The 22221-nt window shown below is 37.6% G+C and overlaps 1 protein-coding gene and 1 non-coding gene across 2 annotated transcripts in view; both read left to right on the top strand.

Annotated features, from left to right (window-relative positions):
* The first annotated feature begins 5019 nt into the window (after window positions 1-5019).
* LOC128542984 (A disintegrin and metalloproteinase with thrombospondin motifs 7) overlaps window positions 5020-22221 on the top strand; it is a 65394-nt gene continuing 48192 nt past the window's right edge. The window contains exons 1-7 of the mRNA XM_053513235.1: window positions 5020-5417; window positions 6481-6851; window positions 8254-8431; window positions 8612-8799; window positions 14016-14099; window positions 14612-14736; window positions 16458-16607. Coding sequence (XP_053369210.1) covers window positions 5309-5417; window positions 6481-6851; window positions 8254-8431; window positions 8612-8799; window positions 14016-14099; window positions 14612-14736; window positions 16458-16607 — 1205 coding nt within the window. The 5' untranslated portion in view covers window positions 5020-5308. The remainder of the gene's footprint in view (window positions 5418-6480; window positions 6852-8253; window positions 8432-8611; window positions 8800-14015; window positions 14100-14611; window positions 14737-16457; window positions 16608-22221) is intronic.
* On the top strand, window positions 20215-20307 carry trnai-uau (transfer RNA isoleucine (anticodon UAU)). The gene is given in 2 exon segments: window positions 20215-20252; window positions 20272-20307. It is a non-coding gene; the product is annotated as a tRNA-Ile (tRNA).

Genomic DNA, 22221 nt, shown 5'->3' with positions numbered 1-22221 from the left:
GAAATTCTAGTATAAGACACTTTTTTGTTTTGGCCAACTAATTTATCCCAGCCAATCCACATACTACACGTCTTGGAGCTATAGAAGGAAACCTGTTAGCATGGTTGGTTTGCAACTCCAGGGTCCGGGTTCGATTCCCACCTTGGGTTTGTGTGTGCATTGAGTTTGCATGTTCTCCTTGTACTTGGTGGGTTTCCTCCTGGTAATCCAATTTTCTCCCACAGTCCAAAAACATGCAGATTAGGCTAATTGATGTTCCCAAATTGCCTTTACTATGTGTATGAGCATGTGTGTATGTATGTATGTGCCCTGCGATGGATTGGGACCCCATCTAGGGTGCACCCCACCTTGTGCCCAAAGTTTCTTGAGATAGGCTCTAGACACTCCAATAAGTGACGATAAGTGAGGAGGAAACTCACACCATCACAGCAAGAACATTTGAAACTCCATGTAGCCTGAGCGGAGAATGGAAGTAAAGTCCCATTGTAAGTGCTGTAGGTAATGAGGTGTAACTTAATTACTAAATCAGTTCTAACATCATATTTAAACATGATAATTAAACAATGAGTTCAAAAGACTGTGTTTAAGAAAACCATGTTGAAGGGCAGTGTAAACACAGATGAAAAGATGGAAATGCAAATGATCTTTGTTCAAAATCTTAACTTAAACAAAACAAATTGAAATTTTATTGTGGCATTTTTAAAATGTTTTACAGCTTTGTATCTACTAGAGAAGGAAGAGGATGAATGCATAAATTATTTATTCTAATTTCCAGATCTGGATAATATCTTTTAGATGATGGCCAAAGGTTGACTTATACTGGACACCAACTAGACATTTTGCATAAAAAATGTTATTATAGAACATTGAAATGATGTATGACACCATATGCAGTGAAATGCTTATACAACCACCAGTTGACCTAAAAAGAAGGGTTTCTCTGCAAGAATGAATTGCACTAGCGAGTACAATTAATATAAAAAATATATATATTCTAATAGAGAAATAAGAATATAAAAGAAATGAAAAATATACAAATATGAAAAACTTTAAGCTGAAAAAATTCCAAGGTCAGTGGTTAAGGCATAATACTGATTCTGATATTTTATTTTTTTTATTTTTTATTATCTGATTCTGTGTTCAGATCGGTTCTGCTGGACCACCAAGCTTTACAGTTGGGTCCTAAACAAAACCCATAACCCTCAAGTGCTCAGTTGTTTCCTTAGTTCTCAGTCACTTTGGATAAAAGTGTCAGAAGAACATAATTCTTATCTTACATAAAAATAGCAATCCTGGCTTTTCCATTTCATCCTTCCAAAAAGGATAAAATACAAACTTTAAAGGACTTTCTTTCTCACAGCACCACAGTCCATGGTTTGATGAATTGGTAAATCCTCCTCCTAAATTGCTCCTATTTGTCAGTGTGTGTGTGCACATAGTTCCATCCTGTCTCGGGTGTATTCCTTAACACAAACCTGACCAGGATAAAATGATCAGCACAAATAAATGAACAAATAAATGTTTGTGTTCATTTTTTTTCACTTTATTTTTGTGTGCTTTTTAAAAACTATTTCTCCCATGTGTTTCATATTTCTTTCTCTTTTTTTTTTATCTTGCGGTTCTTACTTTTTTAAGACCAGTTATACAACAGAAGTGCATTTATTTTTCTATCACACACTCTTTTATTATTCAGTCTCTTTTTTTCCCTATTGTACACTCTAATGTACATACTTTTCAATCACACACTCTTAGAAAAAAATCGACTGTACTTTAAATCTTTCCTCAGAGAGTTTCAACCAGGGAACACTGTCAGTTCCATTGTGATGTACTGTATATGGACAAATTGCAGTTCTCTACAAAAAAGCGATGTTCTGAAATGAAAAAACAAACAAACAAAACAAACTAGTAGTCGATTTATTTTTGGCAAATGTATAGAATGGTATGTATGCATTTTTCAAGTCTTTAGGGTGAAGTTATCTGGAAGTTGAGTCATGTAAACTGGACTGTTTCACTACCCGTTCATCTTCAGCTGGGAGAATTTCACAAATTTGTATCCTCCAGTGTCAAGGATCCTCCCTTTCCTGAATGAGTTCGGAAGATGAACAATGAAGACTGAGAGAGTAGGAGAGAGTGAGAGCTATTAAAAAGAATTAGGAATAGAGAATGTTATCATTATCCCTCTAGTCCCTAAAGCTAATACAGATACAGGGGAAAAGCAAAATGCTCATGACAGTAATAAAACAGGGATTATAAGTGTAGCAGTAACTGATAAAGGAAACACTTTAGTTATCCCCTTTTCCCCTTTTTTTCCTATTAGAATTTATTCTAGAAAGAGTACCCTTATCTGTGCTTGCATGCAAAATAAAAACCTGACAGTCAGTCCGACTCACTGGAAACCATGGAAGTGAATTTCTAAAATGAAGATGGGATTGAAGCCAGCCCATGTGGTACATGGCAAAATATGAGTATTCCCCTAAGTGTGAAATATAGTAGAGGAGTAGTGAAACTGACAGTGAGAAACAGAAATGGGAGTGAAGGTGACTGGAGCAATGCCAAGACAGTTCTTACACTTGAGGCACAGATTCATGTCTTTTATTAAATGAAATCCATCGAAACAATGATGGATTCTACAATAAAAACAATAAAGGAGGATGTGACATGATATCTGGATGCATTGGCAGGCAAACGAGTATTCACTATTGTTTGGACACATATCATTGCAGGGCTAAACTTTCCAGGCATTCCAGAAGGATGGATGAAGCAAGAAATATCTATAGTATATAACAAAATATTGTGCACATATGCTGTTTATATGTTTATTCATACAGCTGCTGGATTATTTTACACACAGTATCGCAATCCCTGTACAATGGTACACACACACACACATATATAATATATAGTGCTTTTTTTTTTTTTTTTTTTTGCTCACCTTCCCTTAAGTACTTGCATCTGTTTTAGTCTCGGCTTTTGTCTAAGCTGCTACAGAATTGCAATTTCCCTTTGAATTAATAAAGATTTATTGGATATTATCTTATCTTATCTTAAAATTCATGGGATGGATGGTAAATACGGCACTGCGGAAGAACCAGTCTCTGATTTTTTCATGCTTTCCTAGCATTAGCACTTCACAGGTTGTTGATGTTTCTATGTGAACTGAAAATATGCCCATAAAGTTCTGATAAGACATAGGGACATTCAACAACTTTTAGTTATGGTCCTATCATTATTAAGGACTTTAGGATATCGTATTTTTTAAACCTGTACTTATTAAATGCTCATTAAATAACAGATATTTTGTATCACCTCAAAGTTTGCTCTAAAAAGAGTAATAAATAAATTAATTAATAACTGCATTTGTTTATAAGAAGAAGTTGTCCATGTGTACAAGACTATAGGTACATTTTCTACACAGTCTCACTCACATTTATAAATTTTGGTTAAAGCAACTTCTTGAAAAGTCATGCACAAACTGAATCAATAAAAGAACACAAATATTGTGTGGCATTACTATGTAGTATACAATGACATTTATTATTTTGGAAAAGACAAATTTAGGCATTTAATCCCCAAGCTGGTGTGAATGAATGGCACTACAGTCATATAAAAAGAGGAGGTTTATAATGGATGTCTAGATTTCTTTGTCTCTTTGGGCCTTGGTCCTCCCACATGCTCCAGCCAAGAGGCGGTACTTGAGCAAAGTTTCATAGGAAGAAAAGTTTGATCAGAAAGCAGCAGCAGTAGTCAGACTGTGTTGCCAGATTGGATGGGATCCCAAGTTAGTCTTAACCTATTAAACTACTGAACAATGCTGAATGCATTCTTTTCAATGGCATTACATCATGTAATAATTTTATGTACATAAAACAACATATTACACATAATGTACATACAGAGTGGACCAGATGAAAAAAATATATGATGAATAATCTATTTAGCAAAGATGCCCAATTTCATTCTAAAACTTTGGTGCTGCTTGCTTTGTAATCAGCTCATTAACAATGAGTTTCTTTAACAATGAAAAATAAATAGTTTGGATAGATCAAAGCTCAATGTTGTTGCGATTTTGCTCCTGTGAGCATTACTTTGATTTTGTTAATTTGTCCACTTTCTCACATAAGATACTGAACTAATTATATATATAGACATCATATTTTGTAATAAAAATTTAGGAATGGTGTCACTATTATGACTACTATTTGTTTCGCTCTTCTCAGACTGGGATAAGCCCATCTTCAGCCCGTCCAGAAGTGAAAGTTTCATTGAAATCTCTGATTTTGAAAGAAGCTTGATTATTGGTAAATATGAGTGTACTGTCCCAGCCTCAAATAACAAGAAATCAATGGAGTCGCAGTCTGGTCCACCTGGGTATTTTGAAAGCTGTATTCATGATATTCAAACATCTGTTGAGAAGAACAACCCTCTCAGTCTATGCCGCTAAAGGAAAGCCAACCAAGTATTAATAATGTATTAAATGCTAAATCCTACCCACCTTCAAATGTATTTATATGTGTGGAGTTTACATATGTAGATTTTCTCTGGGAACATCAGGTGATCGTGTGTGTGTGTGTGTGTGTGTGTGTATCCTGGACCCCTGACGTAAAATCTAGCATACTGGGCCAACAACAACAACAACAACATCAAATGTCATAGCAAACTCAGAATCATCATTACTAACCTCCTTTAACAACCACTCCCCCCCACCCCCCAACACCTCCATACATAATAACCCACCCACTCACCCAAGCACAAGGGGTGTAAGTCTTTTCCCTAGGATGTACACCAGATTATACTGTAACGTCATACTTTACACCATGATGTAAATGGTTGATCATCCTCTCATCATGTTAGAGAGGGAAATTATATATTTTAAGGGGAGCCAATCTGGCAACCCTGACAGGCTAGGGAAAAAAAAAAAAAACACACAGGCTTGAATTGGAACTGAAATTTGGCAAAATTGCAGATAAGGGATGGTTCATAGTGAATCTGGGCGGGTCTGAAGTGGGAATCTGGGTTGGAAAGCTTGTGCATCAAATCTGGCAACCTCTGCCCCAGTCAGCCCTTGAGTGAGTCAGGGCTCGCGCTGCTGCTGCTCCGGCTCGGGTTCCCGCGGGATGGCTCGCGCTGATGAGAGCTGAGAAGTTTCGGGGTGAGCGCGCGGCGTCCTGCGCCATGGCCTCCACCAGCCTGCGTCCTCGGCTCGCGCGAACAGCTTTAATGCACAATGTAAGGCGTTTCAAATGACCTTCCGCGCGCGTGTGTGAAGAAGTCGGCTTCAGTGCACGAGTGAGTTTGCTCAGATTTAAGGATGCACCCAAAGCGCGGATTTTGCGCGTTTGGCTCGGCCTTTTGGCTCCCAGCTGTTCTCCTCACCCTGGTCGAGAGCGCAGACCCGAATGTGCTGAATGAAATGACAGGTAAGGTGGAGTAGCACGAAAACGTTTTGATCTCGGATCAGTGTGTTTCTGCAGGGAATCGGTCCTGTTGTTATGCTCTGAGCTGAACTGTTTGTGCAGAGAGTAACTTTATGTCTATGTTTCCTATTCGACAAAGCATGGTTTCAGTTCACCTAAAGAGATCTAACTGGGGGCATTACTTATGTAATGCATAAGTAATCATTCTGCAAAAAAAAAAAAAGTTCATTATGTGATGCTCCAAATTTTGATTGGAGCATCACATAAACATTGATTCCTCTGTAATGCAGCTATAAAGGATTATTTATTTATTTATTTATTTATTTATGGCAATGCACCAGATAATGTATAAATAATAAAAATTCCAGAATAATAACAGACAAATGCATCAGGAGGAAATGTGTATTAAAAAAAAAAAAAGTGAGGATCCAAAAGTTATGCAGAAAAAATGTTAGGCCTCAATGATCTTTATTTCAAATTCAAAAAAGTAGATGTAAAAATGTTAACATTTTTGCTATGGAAGTCTTAACCCAATTAAACGATGTCATCACTTTTATCGTCTTGTTATCATGAATTAATAATCCCCATTTTCCGTCTTTTTTTTTTGTGAAACACCTTTCACCTAAACTTGTAATGAAGTTGTATGAATAGCCTCAGGTTCTGCATGCTGTTTCCTATTAGATGGCATAGACCGCTGCACTCTGTCCAGTTTTAGACATGAAACCTCCTTGTCCTCTGTTGCTCTCAGCTGGCTCATGACATCTGGGTCAAAATTGGAACAATGCTCTCAGTTAAAAGAGTTTTAGAGACAATGGAAGTTTCTGACTAAGCCTCTAAAAAAAAAATACACATGAATGAACATCGTGTCTTAAAGCCCCATATGCTTAGTTTTTTTTAGTTATCATTGTCTCAGGCAGAAATATTTTGTCTGCGGGAAGACAGCACTGTGGTCTATTGTTTATTGCTGAAAATAGTGTATGCATGCAGGACTTATTAATTAGGTTCAATAAGTTGAACTCTGCAACAATGTTACAACAAATCAAAACCATCTGCTTGTCTTCTGCAGGTGGCTCTCGCGAAGGGCTTCTCCAGTATGAGATCGTTCACCCGCAGAGAGTGGATCCAGATGGAGTTTTTATCTCGAACCTCGTGTCCTACCGTGTGAGCCGAGTCCGCCGGAGGCAGACTGTGGACGGCACAGACAGCGGCCTGCCTCATGTTTTCTACTATTTACAATACAATGGCGAGGACTTGTTATTCAACCTCACTTTAAACCCACATCTGCTAGCTCCTGGCTTTCTCACAGAATGGCGATACGGTGGTCTCCGTGGCTCCAGGTTACATTCTCTCGGCAATTCCCTTTGCTACTTCCTTGGAGAGGTTTGGAGTGACTCAGCTGCCAAAGGTCAAGCAGCTGTGAGCACCTGCGATGGCTTGGTATGCTAGCTGGATCAGATATGATAGCGAGCCGTTTAATAAGGGAACATCTTTTACAGTGATGATGAATTCACTTTATAAATATTACTTCTCACTTGCTTAAGACCTGGGCACCTCCTTTCTTAAAACACTTAATCCATAGTGCTGTTTTGTTCTCTATGTTGATTGGTTAACATATATAAAATGTAGGGATGGGAAGATTAGCCAATTTGTGTCATTGCACAAACACGTGCATGCATGATGCAAGTTCACCTGTTTCATTGGGTATTATATGTTTGCATCAATTATAATGATCATTATATGTTGCATATATTAATTTAGAAATGTGACCCAATAATTTTGATATTTTTTCCTCCTAAATTAGCATGCATAACGGATGAACACTACTGAGCACAAGAAACATGGTGTAGGCTGGGCATATACCATAAATTACTGGGACTGTCATATTTCTAAATAACTGCAGAAAACTTACAATAATCAAATCAATCAGATTCTTTATATAACCAATGCAATCTCGATTTATTTTTGAAATTGCATTCATTTACAGCTTCTCTATCGCTGTAGTTGCATCGTGCTCACGCTCATGTGCATGCATCGATATGAATTGGTTAATCTTTCCATCCTTAGTAGATATCATGAAAGGGTCACTGCCAAAGGTTAAGTCATAACTAAAGACAAAGTTTATTTGAAAAAGAGAAACAAGAGAGAAAAACAGAAAAAATTGAGGAAATAACTGTTTACAGCTGCTGTAATGTAAGAGTTGTTTCTTGGGCATTCCCTAACATGAAATGTAATTATAAATGGATTATATGGATTACGTACCTAAAACAGGCATGCCTCATACATAAATCACTTAATATATATAGAAGAAAGTTTTTTAAACTAGCCTTTATTAACGTAAATGGACACATCAAGAACCAGGTTCTAAAATGATCCCAAATATGGACAATATACTGTAAGTCACCTTTACTATTTATTTATTAGAAACAATTAGACTTTTAGAATATGCGTGTCATGGGTATAATCAGGTACTGATTTGATTCTTAATTTTGCATTTTGTTCATTGTGTTTCATGTGAACTTGCCATGTAAGTGTCATATATAAGTGTCATATATTAAATGCTTGGTAAAACTAATATTTGTTATACTATACCTTTTGTATAATGGTTTTGGTAAACGGAGTTATGAAACCAATAAAAGACTGTGTAGTTCTTGAATTCGCCATGTGGCCGAAGTACTTTGTGAAGAAGCTAAAAATAGAAAGAACACGACCGCAACCTTGTTTTTTTCCCCCTCGAGTCCTTTATATAGCGTGAGGGAAAGTCCAAGTAGGGAGGATATGCCTTGAACTGGTGAGGCTTGTAATTAGTGTCATCTTGCGCTAACCTTGGCGTTTTCTGCAGACAGGACTGTTTAAACTCTCAGAGGAAGAATTTTTCATCAGGCCGCTGGAACAGACACACGGATCAGAAGAGCCACAGGCTCATGTCATTTACAAGCGACATACTTCTGAGCACAACAGTCAGCTGGTGCAGCCGTTATTCGAAGGAAAAACATCCAACGGGACCTGCGGAGTCAAAGGTGAAAGACCAGAGCTACTTTAGCTACTGTGTTGTTTTTTGTTTTTTAGCAGTTATGACCAGATGGTGGAGATTTTGTAAAGTCACACCAGTCCATCTGCGTCATTTACTCCATCAAGATAACATTATAATAATAGTTTTTTTGAGAGATGCTGAGTGAGATGTTTATGCTTTGGGCCAGATGTTCAGGAAAGAGCACAACGGGAAGAGAGACAGCGAGAACGCTGGGAGAGACGACATCACCGGAGGAGACGACGCTCCATCAGCAGGGAGAAATGGGTGGAGACTCTTGTGGTGGCCGACCCAAAAATGGTGGAGTACCATGGCAAGAACGGAGTGGAGACCTACGTACTAGCTGTCATGAACGTTGTGAGTATATCTTTACTCTGTTCATTGTTTTTGTTAGGAGGGGGGCGTTCCAAAATGGCGCCATCGAATATGTTGTTGAGTGTGAGAGCCCCAACGTTGAGACGTGGTGTGATTGTGTAGCTTGGTGGGTATTAATCGGTTAGGGCAAGCAGGTGCTATAAATATATACAGTATATGCTGCCCTTTTGTGGAAGGAAAAAATGTTTATTTATTTATTTTATTTTTTCAAAACATTTATCTCTAAAGAGATATTTTGTTTATCTTTTAGGCCTCTTTTCATTTTTTTCTTTTCTTTATCTTTTCACATTTCTGCAAATTTTTTTTCTTCTCTTTTTTTTTAACTTTTCCTATTTGCTCTGATTGGCAACATGGCGGGGTTGCCTAGCAACCACTCTCTGCTCTTCTTGCCTATAAATCCGCGTAGTTGTCCGCAGATTCGCCCTTCGTGCGGACGGCCGTGTTACAATTTTGAGTTGGAATTCAGACTCCATCTCCTTTTTTTTTTATTTCACAGTCATAGTCTACTGAAAAAGTTTACACACCCCTGGGACAAAATTATGATGGCCCAAACTTGGATTAAGGCAGCCTCGTAAAAGAAATTGGTGGTCATAGGATCAGCGGTCCTTACAATTAGCACTTGTACAATGATGAGCTAAACAGCAGCTGGTTAACTAAAGACAGCAGATATAAAAGTTCTGGCCATGTTTTTGATTGAAATGTTTATGTTAGTTTTGCCACAATGCTTGTATAAAATTCACCAATAGGATCATGCAAAATTTTAATATAGTCACCGATATGTCATGTCATGTAATTTTTTCTGTCATGTTCAAGACAACAAATAATATGAAAGGCAAACTGCAAATTCTAACACAATAATACACAGTGGTACCTTGGTATACGAAGTTTCTTCATTACATATTTTTTGTCTTTTCCAAATGTTTTAATCAATTTTATATGCAAAAATACGATTAGAGTGTTGCAAATGAATAATATTGGTAATATTCTTGGCTGATTGGAACGGATTATCTGCATTTACATTATTTATTAAGGGAGAAAGCGTTTCCTTATACGAAATTACCTTTCAAGAACTCTCCTCTGGAACGGATTAAATTCATATGCCTGTCTCGCACACTTATTTACTTGGAGCTCAGCTTCCAGACCGTGTTTTATTTTTATAAACAGAACAATACTCTATGCGGTTTGTTGGCTTTCTTCTACCATGTCGATTTGCTTTGTCTCACTAACTAACCCCAGAAACCAGTCTATCAAAAGGCTATGAGCCGCTCAGAGACATCATTCCTTCTGTTGAACTGGATCCAAGGCAGATGACCTCACTTTAATACAGCTGCAGGCCCTTAGACACATTTTCCAAAATACACTAAGGAGTTCCTTCGCTTGGCTGCTACCGAAAACCGTGTTAAAGGAAACGACCTCACGAAACGAAGCGCTTTCCATTGCAGACACTTGGTTGGGTTGGACGAGCCTGTTGTGGCAGAGGAAACATTCGATTTCCGCAAATTATTGTGAAACTGCTTTTGGAAACGATCTTCCTTTGTACCCAGTTCCTTTGAGCGTGTCTGACTGATGGGCATTATGTACTGTCAAGGGTCTTAAAGTGAGAAAGGAGGATTTGACAAATGGCTTTCCTCCTTTTTAACCAAGAGGAAAAGGGAGTATTCTCCAGGGAGGAAAGTTAAACTGGTAGAGGAGTGAACAAAGAACAAAGCTGGACTGACTTTTTTTTTCTCAATTTTTTATGTTGTTTTTCAAATCTTATTTTTCTATGCTATGAGTTTTTCTTTCATATTTTGCATGCAAAACCCGCCATGTTTTGTAGTTTGGAATGTCTTTAGGGATCAGCAAGAATGAATGAAAGCTTTATATCTTTGAGTAAAAGAATGACATTAAACAGGCAACAACAAAATTTTTGCACAATCATAGGAAATAGCTGGGAATTCGACAGACACGGTGGAGCATTTATGATTATTTATTTATTTATTTATTTATTTATTTATTAAAAGTAAGTGTCTGTTTCCATATTTCCATGTTTGTCGTTTTCTGTTGAAAAAAAAACTTGAGAAAATAATTTACAGGCTGCAGAAGCAATAGGAAATTATTATAATTTATGCCGGTTGTTTGCTCGCAGCATCATTTCATCCACGTCTATTCAAACTGTGGGTTAGGGGGAATTCGGAGTCACTCTCTTGCTAGAGTCGCCCTGTTATCAAGCAGCAGCAGACACATGCCTCTTTAGCCTTCATTGATTTTTAAGTCTTTCAGTGTCTTTCAGCCTGTTTGCACATTTAATGAGCCTGTGGTGTTTGCTTCATTAACAGATGCCCTCATGAGTATGGCGTTAAGTACCTTCGTGGTAATTAGTTTAAATAGCCATCCATGATTTCCTTCAGTGTTTACCAGCACAATGCCAATCAAGCTTTAATTGTGAAAGCAGCTATTCATAGTCTCCAGAGATCAGCACCCATTCTTTATCACAGATGCTCTGAAGAGCCGCGGTTATTAGTTCATTATTAGTCACTTTTTTCTTCTGATATTATTGGGTTTAAAGGTTTTCAAGTCTGTCTTAAATCAAAATTGAGTGGCATACAAGTACATTACCATAGGTCTTCTTAGATCTTCTCTGCGCACATCATTATTTTCCTTTGGATTGGGTATATAATGTGTATGTGTAAAAGAGTGTCAAAAGAGATCTTCTGGTATTATGATAGGATTTTATTCTAGCTTCTATTTTGCTCCAAACCAGAATAGAGTATACTGTAGAATGCCAGAACAGCAGAATAGAGTTTGAAAGAAAAAAAGTCTATTCAAAAGTCAATATACCAGAATACACAAATGTGTTTATTTTACTCTTTATTTCCCAGTACTTTTATTGCGTTCTTGCTTTAGTTACTTGAAAAAAGCATGGATTTCTGTTTTCAAAGGCACAACACATGAGCATGAAAAAACATGATGTTTGTCACCAGGAACACGGATACAATAAAAGTAGTTAAAGCTAAAATCCACAACTGTCATTCTGTACAAAAATGCATTCCAAATTTCAGTTGAGACTTGAAGCTTCATATGGAGCTAAATCATAGAGAAAGTTAACTCTTTACTTTCTACAAAGCTGACTGTAAGTTTAATCGGAACTACGAGTTTAATCTCAGATTACTTACGTTGGGCTCGTATTCTGAGTGACAAACTTTGGTCAGTGTGCAGAGCAGGAACATACATGTACAATGTACTTACATTTAGCCATTTGGCAGATGCTCTTATCCAGAGCAACTTACATTTTTATCTCATTATACATCTGAGCAGTTGAGGGTTCAACAGTGGCAACTTGGTAGTTGGTGGTTGTGGGGTTCGAACTTGGGATCTTTCGAACCATAGTCCAATGCCTTACCCACTAAGCTACCCCTGGCCTTGCTGGTGTATACTTGCTGGGTCATTTCCTTCATTCCTGGTGCACCCTATGTACAGTTTTGTTTCCACCTGTATACATGAGTGATGTACACAATCATCATGCACATGTATTTACAGTAGAAGCAGTGTAATTTATACTTAGATTATTTATATTATTATTTGACAGCATTTCTACCTCTTTAATGTACCTAAAATTTAAAACCATTTTCGCCTCATTAATGCACCTTAAATTGTAAACAGTTATTTAAAAAAAAATTTTTTCTTTTTCCTCATTGCAAGTCTTGCTTGTTGCTTAATTATTTTATAATATGTGAACTGGCTACTGTTACGATACAATTTCCCATTGGGATTAATAAAGTAGTAGATTTTTTATTTTTTTTTTAACTTGAAAAACGAGCATTTTCTTGGTTTACGAGCACCGAGTATCATGTTTCATGCATGCGCTTCTTGTTTTGACGCTGAGCGTCACGTGAGCCAACGGTTTTTCTCTCTCTTGCGCTGCGGAATCGTCTCCCCTGCTGGGTTTTAGTGCTCGTCTCTTACTGGTATAATCAACATCTGTGCACGCGTCTACTGTTTACTATAACACTGTGACTACGTGTGTGTGTGAAACATATTTTATTATGTGTTCGGAAGCGCGTGTGTACAGCGCGTCTGCTGTCTTATAACACACATGTGTGTGCGCGAGTAAGGCAGAAGAAATTCTCAATTCAGAGGTTAAAAATCTATTTTCTTCCCCATCGTGGTGTGTTTGTATGTGTGTGTGTGCGCGCTAGCACAAATGACACTGTGCTGGCTGTGTGTGTGTGTGTGTGTGTGTGTGTGTGTGTGTGTGTGTGTGTGAAACCCTCATTCACAAACACACGCGCGCGCACAGAAATGAAGGTGCTGGGTCATTTGTTTGTTTGTTTTACTTTACAGCAGTGATTCTGTTAGTTTGCGCTCACACAAGTGTCATTAGCGTTGTTTATTGCTTTTTTTTAGATAAAACAGTGTAGCGAGAGAGAGACGTTGATTTATGACCTCTGTATACGGAAGTGTAGTCCAGTGCGGGAGATGCATTGTGGGTAATGCAGTCCGGTGTGTGTGAACGCGAATGTGAGATTTAAGTCAGGATATTGAGCCTGAGTTTTGTTCTTCAGTAGTTTTTTTAGTTGAATTTAAGTGCAGGATCCACCCGAAAGTTTGTACTATAACCTGACAATGCAGAAAATAAAAGAACGGGCATCGACGAGTTTGTCCATTTCATCATTACACTAGCATGGATTAACGAGCTGTTACGCTGTCACGAGCAAAGCGGAGAAGCTTAAATAATTTAGATCAGAACAACAGTCTTTCCATTAATGTGTGTGTGAGTGTGTTTAAAGAAAGTTTTAATGTGTAAGATGAGGAGGGGGAGACAGGAAAGGCTTAAAGCAAGAGTCTCTACTTACTCTAGCCTCACACACACGCACACACATACACAGCGCCTGCGTGCACAAAGGGAAACGCTTATCTGCCAGGATTTATTTTTTACTTTTTTAAAAGGTAACATGCAGATTAATTTGTTTTATTTTTACTTAATATTTTGTATTAATTATTTTTATGTATTTATTTTTTTGGGGCTGTAGAACGAATAATTTAAGTTTCCATTATTTCTTATGGGAAAATTAAATTTGGTTTACGATTGTTTTGGAATACGAGCCCACTTCTGGAACGAATTATGCTCGTAATCCAAGGTTCCACTGTACTCCATGTGCCATTTGTTTCTGCATTTATACTGGATGCATTTTTGTGATTTATTCTGCTGTTTGCAGGTTGCAGGACTGTTTCGGGACCCAAGCATTGGAAATACCATCAACATTGCAGTCGTGCGTCTCATTCTGCTAGAACAAGATGAGGTGAGGCAACCAGCAAATAAACCTAATGCTAGGCAGTAGTGGATTTACGTTAGTGGTTAAATTCAATGCTACTAAATAGTGGCTCATTTTCTATATGTTGGTGACATCAGTGTTGTGGTTTTGTCTCATGTTGCAAGAACAAAATGAGGTGAGCCAGCCAGTAAATGCAGAGTCAATTAAACAGTTAACTAGTAATAATAATTTCTGGATTAACAGAACCAGGTATATTTAAAATTGCAAAATAGTGGTTCTGTGTTGACATTAAATGTATTTCATATTGTGGTTTAGCTTTTTTGTTTATGATTAGAGCACCTTTGTGTTTGGGGAAGAAATGTGAACTTAATAAAAAAAAAAAAAGTCCCAGTACTTTAGTTTTCATTTATATACTTGGATCCACAGATTTGTCTCAGTCATTTGCAGTTCATTAATGACTTTACTAGATTGATTGCTATTTTTTATGTGTGTGTGTGTGTGTGTGTGTGTGTGTGTGTTTCTTGTTATGTTGCAATCAGGAAGACTTGAAAATCACTCACCATGCAGATAACAGCTTGAATAGCTTCTGCAAATGGCAAAAGCACTTGAATATAAAGGGAGATGAACATCCAGTCCATCATGACGTGGCTGTCCTACTTACAAGGTGCTTATCTAAATACAACAGCGTTGCTTTGTAGTAATTATAGACATTATTTACCATGAATAATCTATTAACAGCAACATTAATACATCATTAGTAACACTGAGAAAGAACTGTAATTCACAAGACTACAATAATCATAATGAACGTGTTTACAAACGTTAAATGGCAAAATGTCAATATTTACATTTGAAGACGAGACTTCAGAGAGCTATCAGCATTTATTTACATAACATAGTATAAATATATACTTTCACCTATTTATATGAATTACATAACATGGATTAAATAAGCAGTTAGTGTCTGTCTAATTCATTTAAGGACATTTAAGGAAATATTAATTGATGCATTTCAACTTTGGTGAAGGTGTTGAAGTTCAGGGAACTTTATGGTTTGCATTACTAATGCTGTAGATAATGTTAGGTCTCTTAATGTAAAGCAGATTTATTTAAATATAGGCGAGACAAACAATACAATAAATATATAAATAATTGTGATAAGCTTTAAATATTTTGCAAATGAGGCCCATACCTGGACATGGGAGTAACCTAGAGACATATATAAATATATATCAGGACTGATTGAAAGTCTCTCTGCCTCCCCCGTCTCACTTCTGTCTAGTGGCTATCATGTGATGAACATGTGATAAACTGTTGAAAATTTACATGTAAAAATTCTGTATAAAATGATCCTCTTGTAATATGTAAAAGTCATTCATCACATTAATGCCTTTAACAACAAGTCAGCAAGCAACTGACCGGTGTTTTGGCTGCTCTGCCCTGTCCTCACATCCCGTGTAAAAGATGACTAACATTTTTTATTACTTATAGCTTGAGAGTTATATGAGGGGCATTCAAGTCGAACCGTGAGTTTTGGTGAAATTGCTTGTGAATGAAGGCGTGAAACCTGTTTACATTTACAGAAGACTTTAAGCGCAGTACACTGATGAGTCTCTTAGCAGTAGCAACACATTCGAATGATTGCAAAAATTTTAAAGAAGGCCAAGGTGGCTCAGAGCTCAAGTTGTGGAAGAGAAGCATCTGTCTCTGGGAAATGTACACACAACCCCATTCGCACGTTGCAGGAACTCGGCTTGGAGTTATTGCCACATCCCCCGTACAGTCCTGACCTCGCTCAAACCATTTCCACATGTTTGGGGCATTAAAGGAGTCCCTGGGAGGTCATCCTTTCAGATTTGACATCCGATCATTGCATCGTACTGAGAAAACGTTCTACCTTAATGGTATCCAAGCTCTAGTAAAATTCTGGGATAAGTGCAGTAGTGTAGTGGGGGATTATATAGAGAAATAAAGGGAGTTTTTTACTCCTATAACTGTGTTGTTATTCTGCGCAATCAAAAGTTCCATGTTTGACTTGAACACCTCATATGGCAGCTACCCTTCTATAATTAAGTGCAGAAAAAAAACTTTTGTTTTGCAGAGGTCAGCAGACCTACTTTTTCTGTTTATTAAAAAGTAGTCTCTTTTGTATCATCAGGTATTTTATGATACTTTTGTTTCTTGTATATTCCAGTATTTTTTGCTCCTCAGCAATGTTCTGAGCTTTTGTTGCTCACAAGTTGTTGCACCTACTCGGCAAAGGAATAAAAGCAGTAAAGAAAATGCTTAACTTTAAGATTTCCAGAATGGAAACAGGTTAGATAAGCTCTAGGAGAAGTTTCTTTACTTCTTATATATTTAGGAATAATCCTTTTTTTGGCACAGGAAAGACATTTGTGCTTCCATCAACAAGCCATGCGAGACGCTGGGGCTCTCTCACGTAGCCGGAATGTGTCAACCTCATCGCAGCTGCAGCATCAACGAGGACACGGGTCTGCCGCTAGCCTTCACCGTAGCACACGAGCTGGGACATAAGTGAGTCCTCCGCAAACCCTGTTAATGCATGGGATAGGATGACTTATGGTATATTTTTAACGGAAGAGGAAATTATACTAAGGCAGCATGATGCAGTGGTTAGCACTGTGGCCTTATACATCCATGGTTCAATTCCTGCCTCAGGTTTGTGTGTGTGGAGTTTGCATGTGTTCCTCGTGCTTGGTGGGTTTCTTCCACTGACGCTGCTTTCTTCCCATGCAGATTAGGCTAATCAGCGTTTTTTAAATTCCCTGTAGTGCATGTGCTTGTGTTCCCTATGTTGGTTTAGCACCCTGTCCAGGTTGTACCCTACTTTGTGTCCCGAGTCCCAAAAATTACAAAGAAATACCTGGTTTTCATCAATACAGGAACCTATTCCAGGAGACTTGGGGCCAAAGGTGCGGTACACCCTGGACAGGGTGCCAGTCGATCACAGAGCACATAAACACACTCACTCCCAACAGGGAACACCATGCACACAGACCTGAGGTGGGAATCAAACCTAACCTTTGCTGGAGGTCCAAGGCAACAGTTCTAACCACTAAGCCACTGTGCCGCCCACTGTAGAAACAATTACATACTAAAACTGCACAGCACTGTGATTTGCATATATGCATATTACCAATTTTAACATTACATGCCCTTTGAATGTGGGTAATTGTAAATAATTGTGAATTAATTAATAATTTAAATACATTTTTTGCTTTTGTTATAGTTTAATAATTAAAAGTAATAACTATTTGTAATTTAATGTTAATATAAATTTATTATATATATATATATATAATAGAATTTATATTATACAATAATACATATATATATAAAATATATATATATATATATATATATATATATATTTTTTTTTTAATCTATATATGTATTATTGTAATTATGTAAAGCTGGTTAGCAACAATGGCCATTGTTAATATCGCTATTTAAATAATATTGAATAGATATCCCTGTTTAGCTTTTGTTTAGCTGTTACCAGGAAATAGCATTAGCTTAACGTGCATACAATGGATTGTACGAAACAGGCCTAAAGAGATTACAGTGACGTCTGTAAAATGTGATTATCTTGCTTTGAATTATTTTCATTTGTGAACGCTGGGTGTTGTATTTGGAAGAGTGCGCTGATTAAGCTTCATAAGCATGCCTGGCTAGAAGGTAATGATAGCGAGGGACATTAATGAATTGCAGATTTCCTATCTGTATGATAATGAGGAATGTGATAACGAGGTCAGTGTTTGTGTCGGAGTCAGTGCCACCTCACCCTGCACCTTAATGAGGTTGTAAAAGCAGACTGGCAGCACATCTGCATGCACGTGAAGCCTCTTGAAGGGACGTGAGTGTGAAGTTGTAGCAGAATCTCGTCTGCTGCAGGTGGCTCAGGGGCTCATGTGTTATTTGTTTTCTTGTAATCTCATTGATAAGTCTTTGGGGTAACACCTTGTGTATCTTTAATGATCATAGAGATCTATTTCTTATTTAAAAACACAAGACATTTGGGAGACACTCCTATACAGTGCAGTTGACATTTTTTGAACCCAACTACACATCTGAGCAGTTAAGAGGGTTTGGTGGTGTTTCCTAACCACTGAGCTATGCCTGTTTATGTCATTATAGTCTGCTACAAATAACTGCTTTGGTCTTCATGGCTAGATTTACTCTTCATGGCAACTATATGGGGAATTTTATGTAACTCTTCAATTAAAATTATATTAAGCCATAAAGTTATACATAATTATGACCGTGGCATAGCAGGTGTCAAACCGCTAACTGTTGCTGTCCAGCTAACTGGAAGAGGAAATGTAGAAGTTGACATGGGGTATGAATGACAGAGTTTAATTGATGCAAAGTAACAATAGCATACACATTAATGTTAGCCATCTTTGCATTTTAGATCATTTAAAGCTGATACAGCTAACTTGTTGTAACTGAGATAAGTAGACTTGTTCCAACCAACAGCTGGCACTTTGTGTTCTGCTCATTTACCATTTATGAAAATAACCAAAACCAGCGTTTAGCTGGAGGCTCTTGCCAAGGTGGTAACACCCTGAACTCCCACAGTTGAGCTTTAAAACCTCTCTTTAGAAAACTTAGAGGTGACAGAGGGTTTGTCCAGTTCTTTTTATACAGTATGTACAAACAAAAAACTGGTCAATGCTAAAAGAGGCTGTTAGGTTTTTCTCCTTAACGTGACCTCATATATTACGATCCAGGGAAGATCGAATTCCCTGGCTTATTGCTCAGCTTGGACACACACACACACACACACACACACACACACACACACACACACACACACACAGAAATGGTATGTTTAGGAAAAGAGACAATCAGAGGGAGATTGAGGTAAAACAAAATTTATTATCTAAGGGGTATTTTAGCTGGAGCATTAACACACACACACACACTTTGGGAAGTTCTAACTTGTTAAAGAAATAGTCAAATATGGTAACTTTAAAACATGCTGTTATAGATAAGTACTCAAATTTACAGTACAGTGGAACCTTGGATTACAAAAATAATTAGTTCCGGAGGCAGCTCGTATTCCAAAACACTCATAAACCGAATCAAATTTTCCCATAAGAAATAATAGAAACTTTAATTATTCGTTCCACAGCCCCTAAAAATAAATACATAAAAATAATTAATACAAAATATAAAGTAAAATTAAAACAAATTAACCTGCATTTTACCCTTAAAATGTGTGTGTGTGTGTGTGTGTGTGTGTGTGTGTGTGTGTGTGTGTGTGTGTGTGTGTGTGAGTGAAGCTAAAGTAAGGAGCCCCTCCTCCTCTCCCCCTTTTCATCTTACACAGTTACCCTTCCTCCACTCTTTTCACACACGCGCACACAACGGATACACTGGTTTATCGGAAAAATAAACAAGAAATCTCTCTAATGACACTCAATTGAGCGACACACTAACGGAATCACTACTGTTAAGTAAAAATAAATCAAACTCGGCAAAAGAAGTGAGACAGAACAGTGTTTCTGTGTAGAGCAGAGAGAAAGAGTGTGTGTGTCTGTGAAAGCGAAAGTAGGAGGGGCCTGTGTGTGTGTGTATGTGTGTGTGGCACGGTGTCCAATGACACGTGCACACACAGACACAGAGAGCAGGCTGATACAGAGAGAGAAAATAGATTTTTAACCTCTCTAATGAGACTTGCTTTTGCCTTATACAGGCAAAAGCACGCTGTACACACACGCATACAGACACAAAATAAAATATGTTTTACACACACACGTGATCACAGTGTTATAGTAAGCAGTACTCGTGTGCACGGATGTTGATTAAACCAGTAAGAGATGCGCACTAAGACCAAGCAGGGGAGGCAATTACCCACAATTCCGCAGCGCAAGAGAGAGAAAAACCGTTGGCTCAGTTGTGATCACGTGACACTTGGCGCAAAACATGAAGCGCATGCATGATACTCGGTACTCGTAAACCAAGTCAAAATTTATTAAAAATCTTTGCTCGTCTTGCGGAACGCTCATAAACCGTGTTACTCGCAATCCGAGGTTTCACTGTATTAACTATGACTTAACTTTATTTCAGGCCATATCACCTCTTTATGACAGTGTTGTTCTCTCCCTTATCAAGTGCTCCAGTGGCGCAATCGGTTAGCGCGCGGTACTTATAAGGCAGTACAAGTGAAGCAATGCCGAGGTTGTGAGTTCGAGCCTCACCTGGAGCATGGGTTTTAGTAGCAGTGCACACATCTTTATCTGGTCCAATCAAAAACCATTAGCATGGCTGTAATTATACTTGGAGATGATGTCCTGATGTGTGATTTGTACAGGGTAGCGTTTAATGCTGGGGGTTAATTCCATAACGCTGCTCCTGTTGAATTCTTGTTGTTACTCTTATCTGCTATAACTGAACTTTCTCATAGTTGACCCTGTCCTCTGACTTAAGACCATCATATAAAACCGCACAGGTTAGATTTGTGCTATCGCCAATAGAGTACACTGGGTGAAATTCATAAAATTTTCAATTTCTGCAAAAATCAGTGGATAAATATTTTAGGTTCCTGATTCTTCAACAGAATTGAGAAAGTTTTAATCCTAAACATGGTTTAAACATGTTTGAACCCTAATCACGCTAGTTGCTCCGGTTGTCATAGTAACCACATGCATTTTTTTTTTCATTAGTACAGCTCTTTTAACAATGGTCATTGTCGCAAAGCAGCTTTACAGAATTAAAGGAAAAATATGAAAATGTGTATGCAGGATATGCATTCTAGTGGTCAAGTTATTTTTAAGGGCAGCTGGGAAATCCAGGTGTCAAAATGAGACCGATGTTTTACTCTTTCTTACTATATCAAAGGATCCTCATTTAAATGTTCTAACAATAGCATTTTGTTGGATTGTTTTAAGGCACCCCTCTACAACAAACTCGCACTGGCCATCATATCTCAGGAACCGGACATGATATAGTAATAAACTCGATATCCAAATGGACCAGGACCAGGAATCTGTGTGCTTAAATCAAATCAGTGTGGATCTAAAATAAAAAGAAGAATACCAAATTTCATATAAATAAAAAAATGCCTATGGATCCGGGCTTTTAAGTCACATCGTAGGTATTTCGAAAGTAAACCACATTAAAATCAGTCCAGTGTTTGGTTAGATCTCTTCCTGTTTCCTAAGAGACGCCAGTCTGAGAGTGTAAATCTGCTTCAGAGCACAAAATAAATCTTCCATGCACAACTTTTCAACTGAGACAGAAAGGGTGACCTTCTGACCTTTATGTCAAACATTTTACGAGTACACCACTACAAAACTGTGTGTATGTGTGTTTTATGTGAGCTCTTTTTTTTTTTTATCTTCTCTTCTTTGGTTAGTCTCACCGGTAAAGTCAGCTTAAGCCAGGTTAAGTAGATTAAACACTTTTTACAATATATAGAGAGCTAATTCCTCTATCCGTGCCCTTTTAAAAAATATTTACATTAAATTTGTGAATAAACTCACTCCAGCATGGTGCCAGCATGTATTTTCATTCGCTTAATCAAAATGTATTCTGTATCTAAACATATTGGATACTGGATTATAATTTATTGCTTATAAAAACACGCAACAATGTAACTTTTCAAATATTTTGTTAGTGATGCATAAATTTCTCCTTAAGACAGGAAAAAAAATTAGCCTGTAAGTCTTTCAGTACTGTAAATTGATCTAAGGTGAGTACTTATGTATAAATGCAGTCATTTGGAAGTATTAAATATTTGCTTCTTTTGTTGTTGAACTCAGGATTAAGGAGATCAAGTAGGATGTTTGATTTGAGCAGGTGGTTTTCTTTTTCTCTTTTAACCCGAGGTTGCATGCATTTTCCTTGAATCCAGCATCTTTTCTCTTTTCAGAAGTAAGTTTCAAACCCACATTGATATTAAAGCAGTGCATTATGCCAATTTTTATTCCAAACCTAGAACTAAGAGAAGAAGAGAGAGAATGTTCCATAAGGGTGGCGCATTTGTTGACCATACTGTGAGCTTTATTTTAGCAGCCGATCAGCCAGGCAGTCAGTTACAGTACGTTCACTTTGCCCTGTATAGACACAATACAGCTGTGTGTTTAAAAAACATGAACAGGGATTGTATATTTGGAATTTT

Source organism: Clarias gariepinus, chromosome 15, assembly GCF_024256425.1.
Source record: "Clarias gariepinus isolate MV-2021 ecotype Netherlands chromosome 15, CGAR_prim_01v2, whole genome shotgun sequence".
Lineage (NCBI taxonomy): Eukaryota > Metazoa > Chordata > Actinopteri > Siluriformes > Clariidae > Clarias > Clarias gariepinus.
The sequence above is the reverse complement of the archived record's forward strand: the minus strand, read 5'-3'. Positions and strand labels throughout refer to the sequence as shown.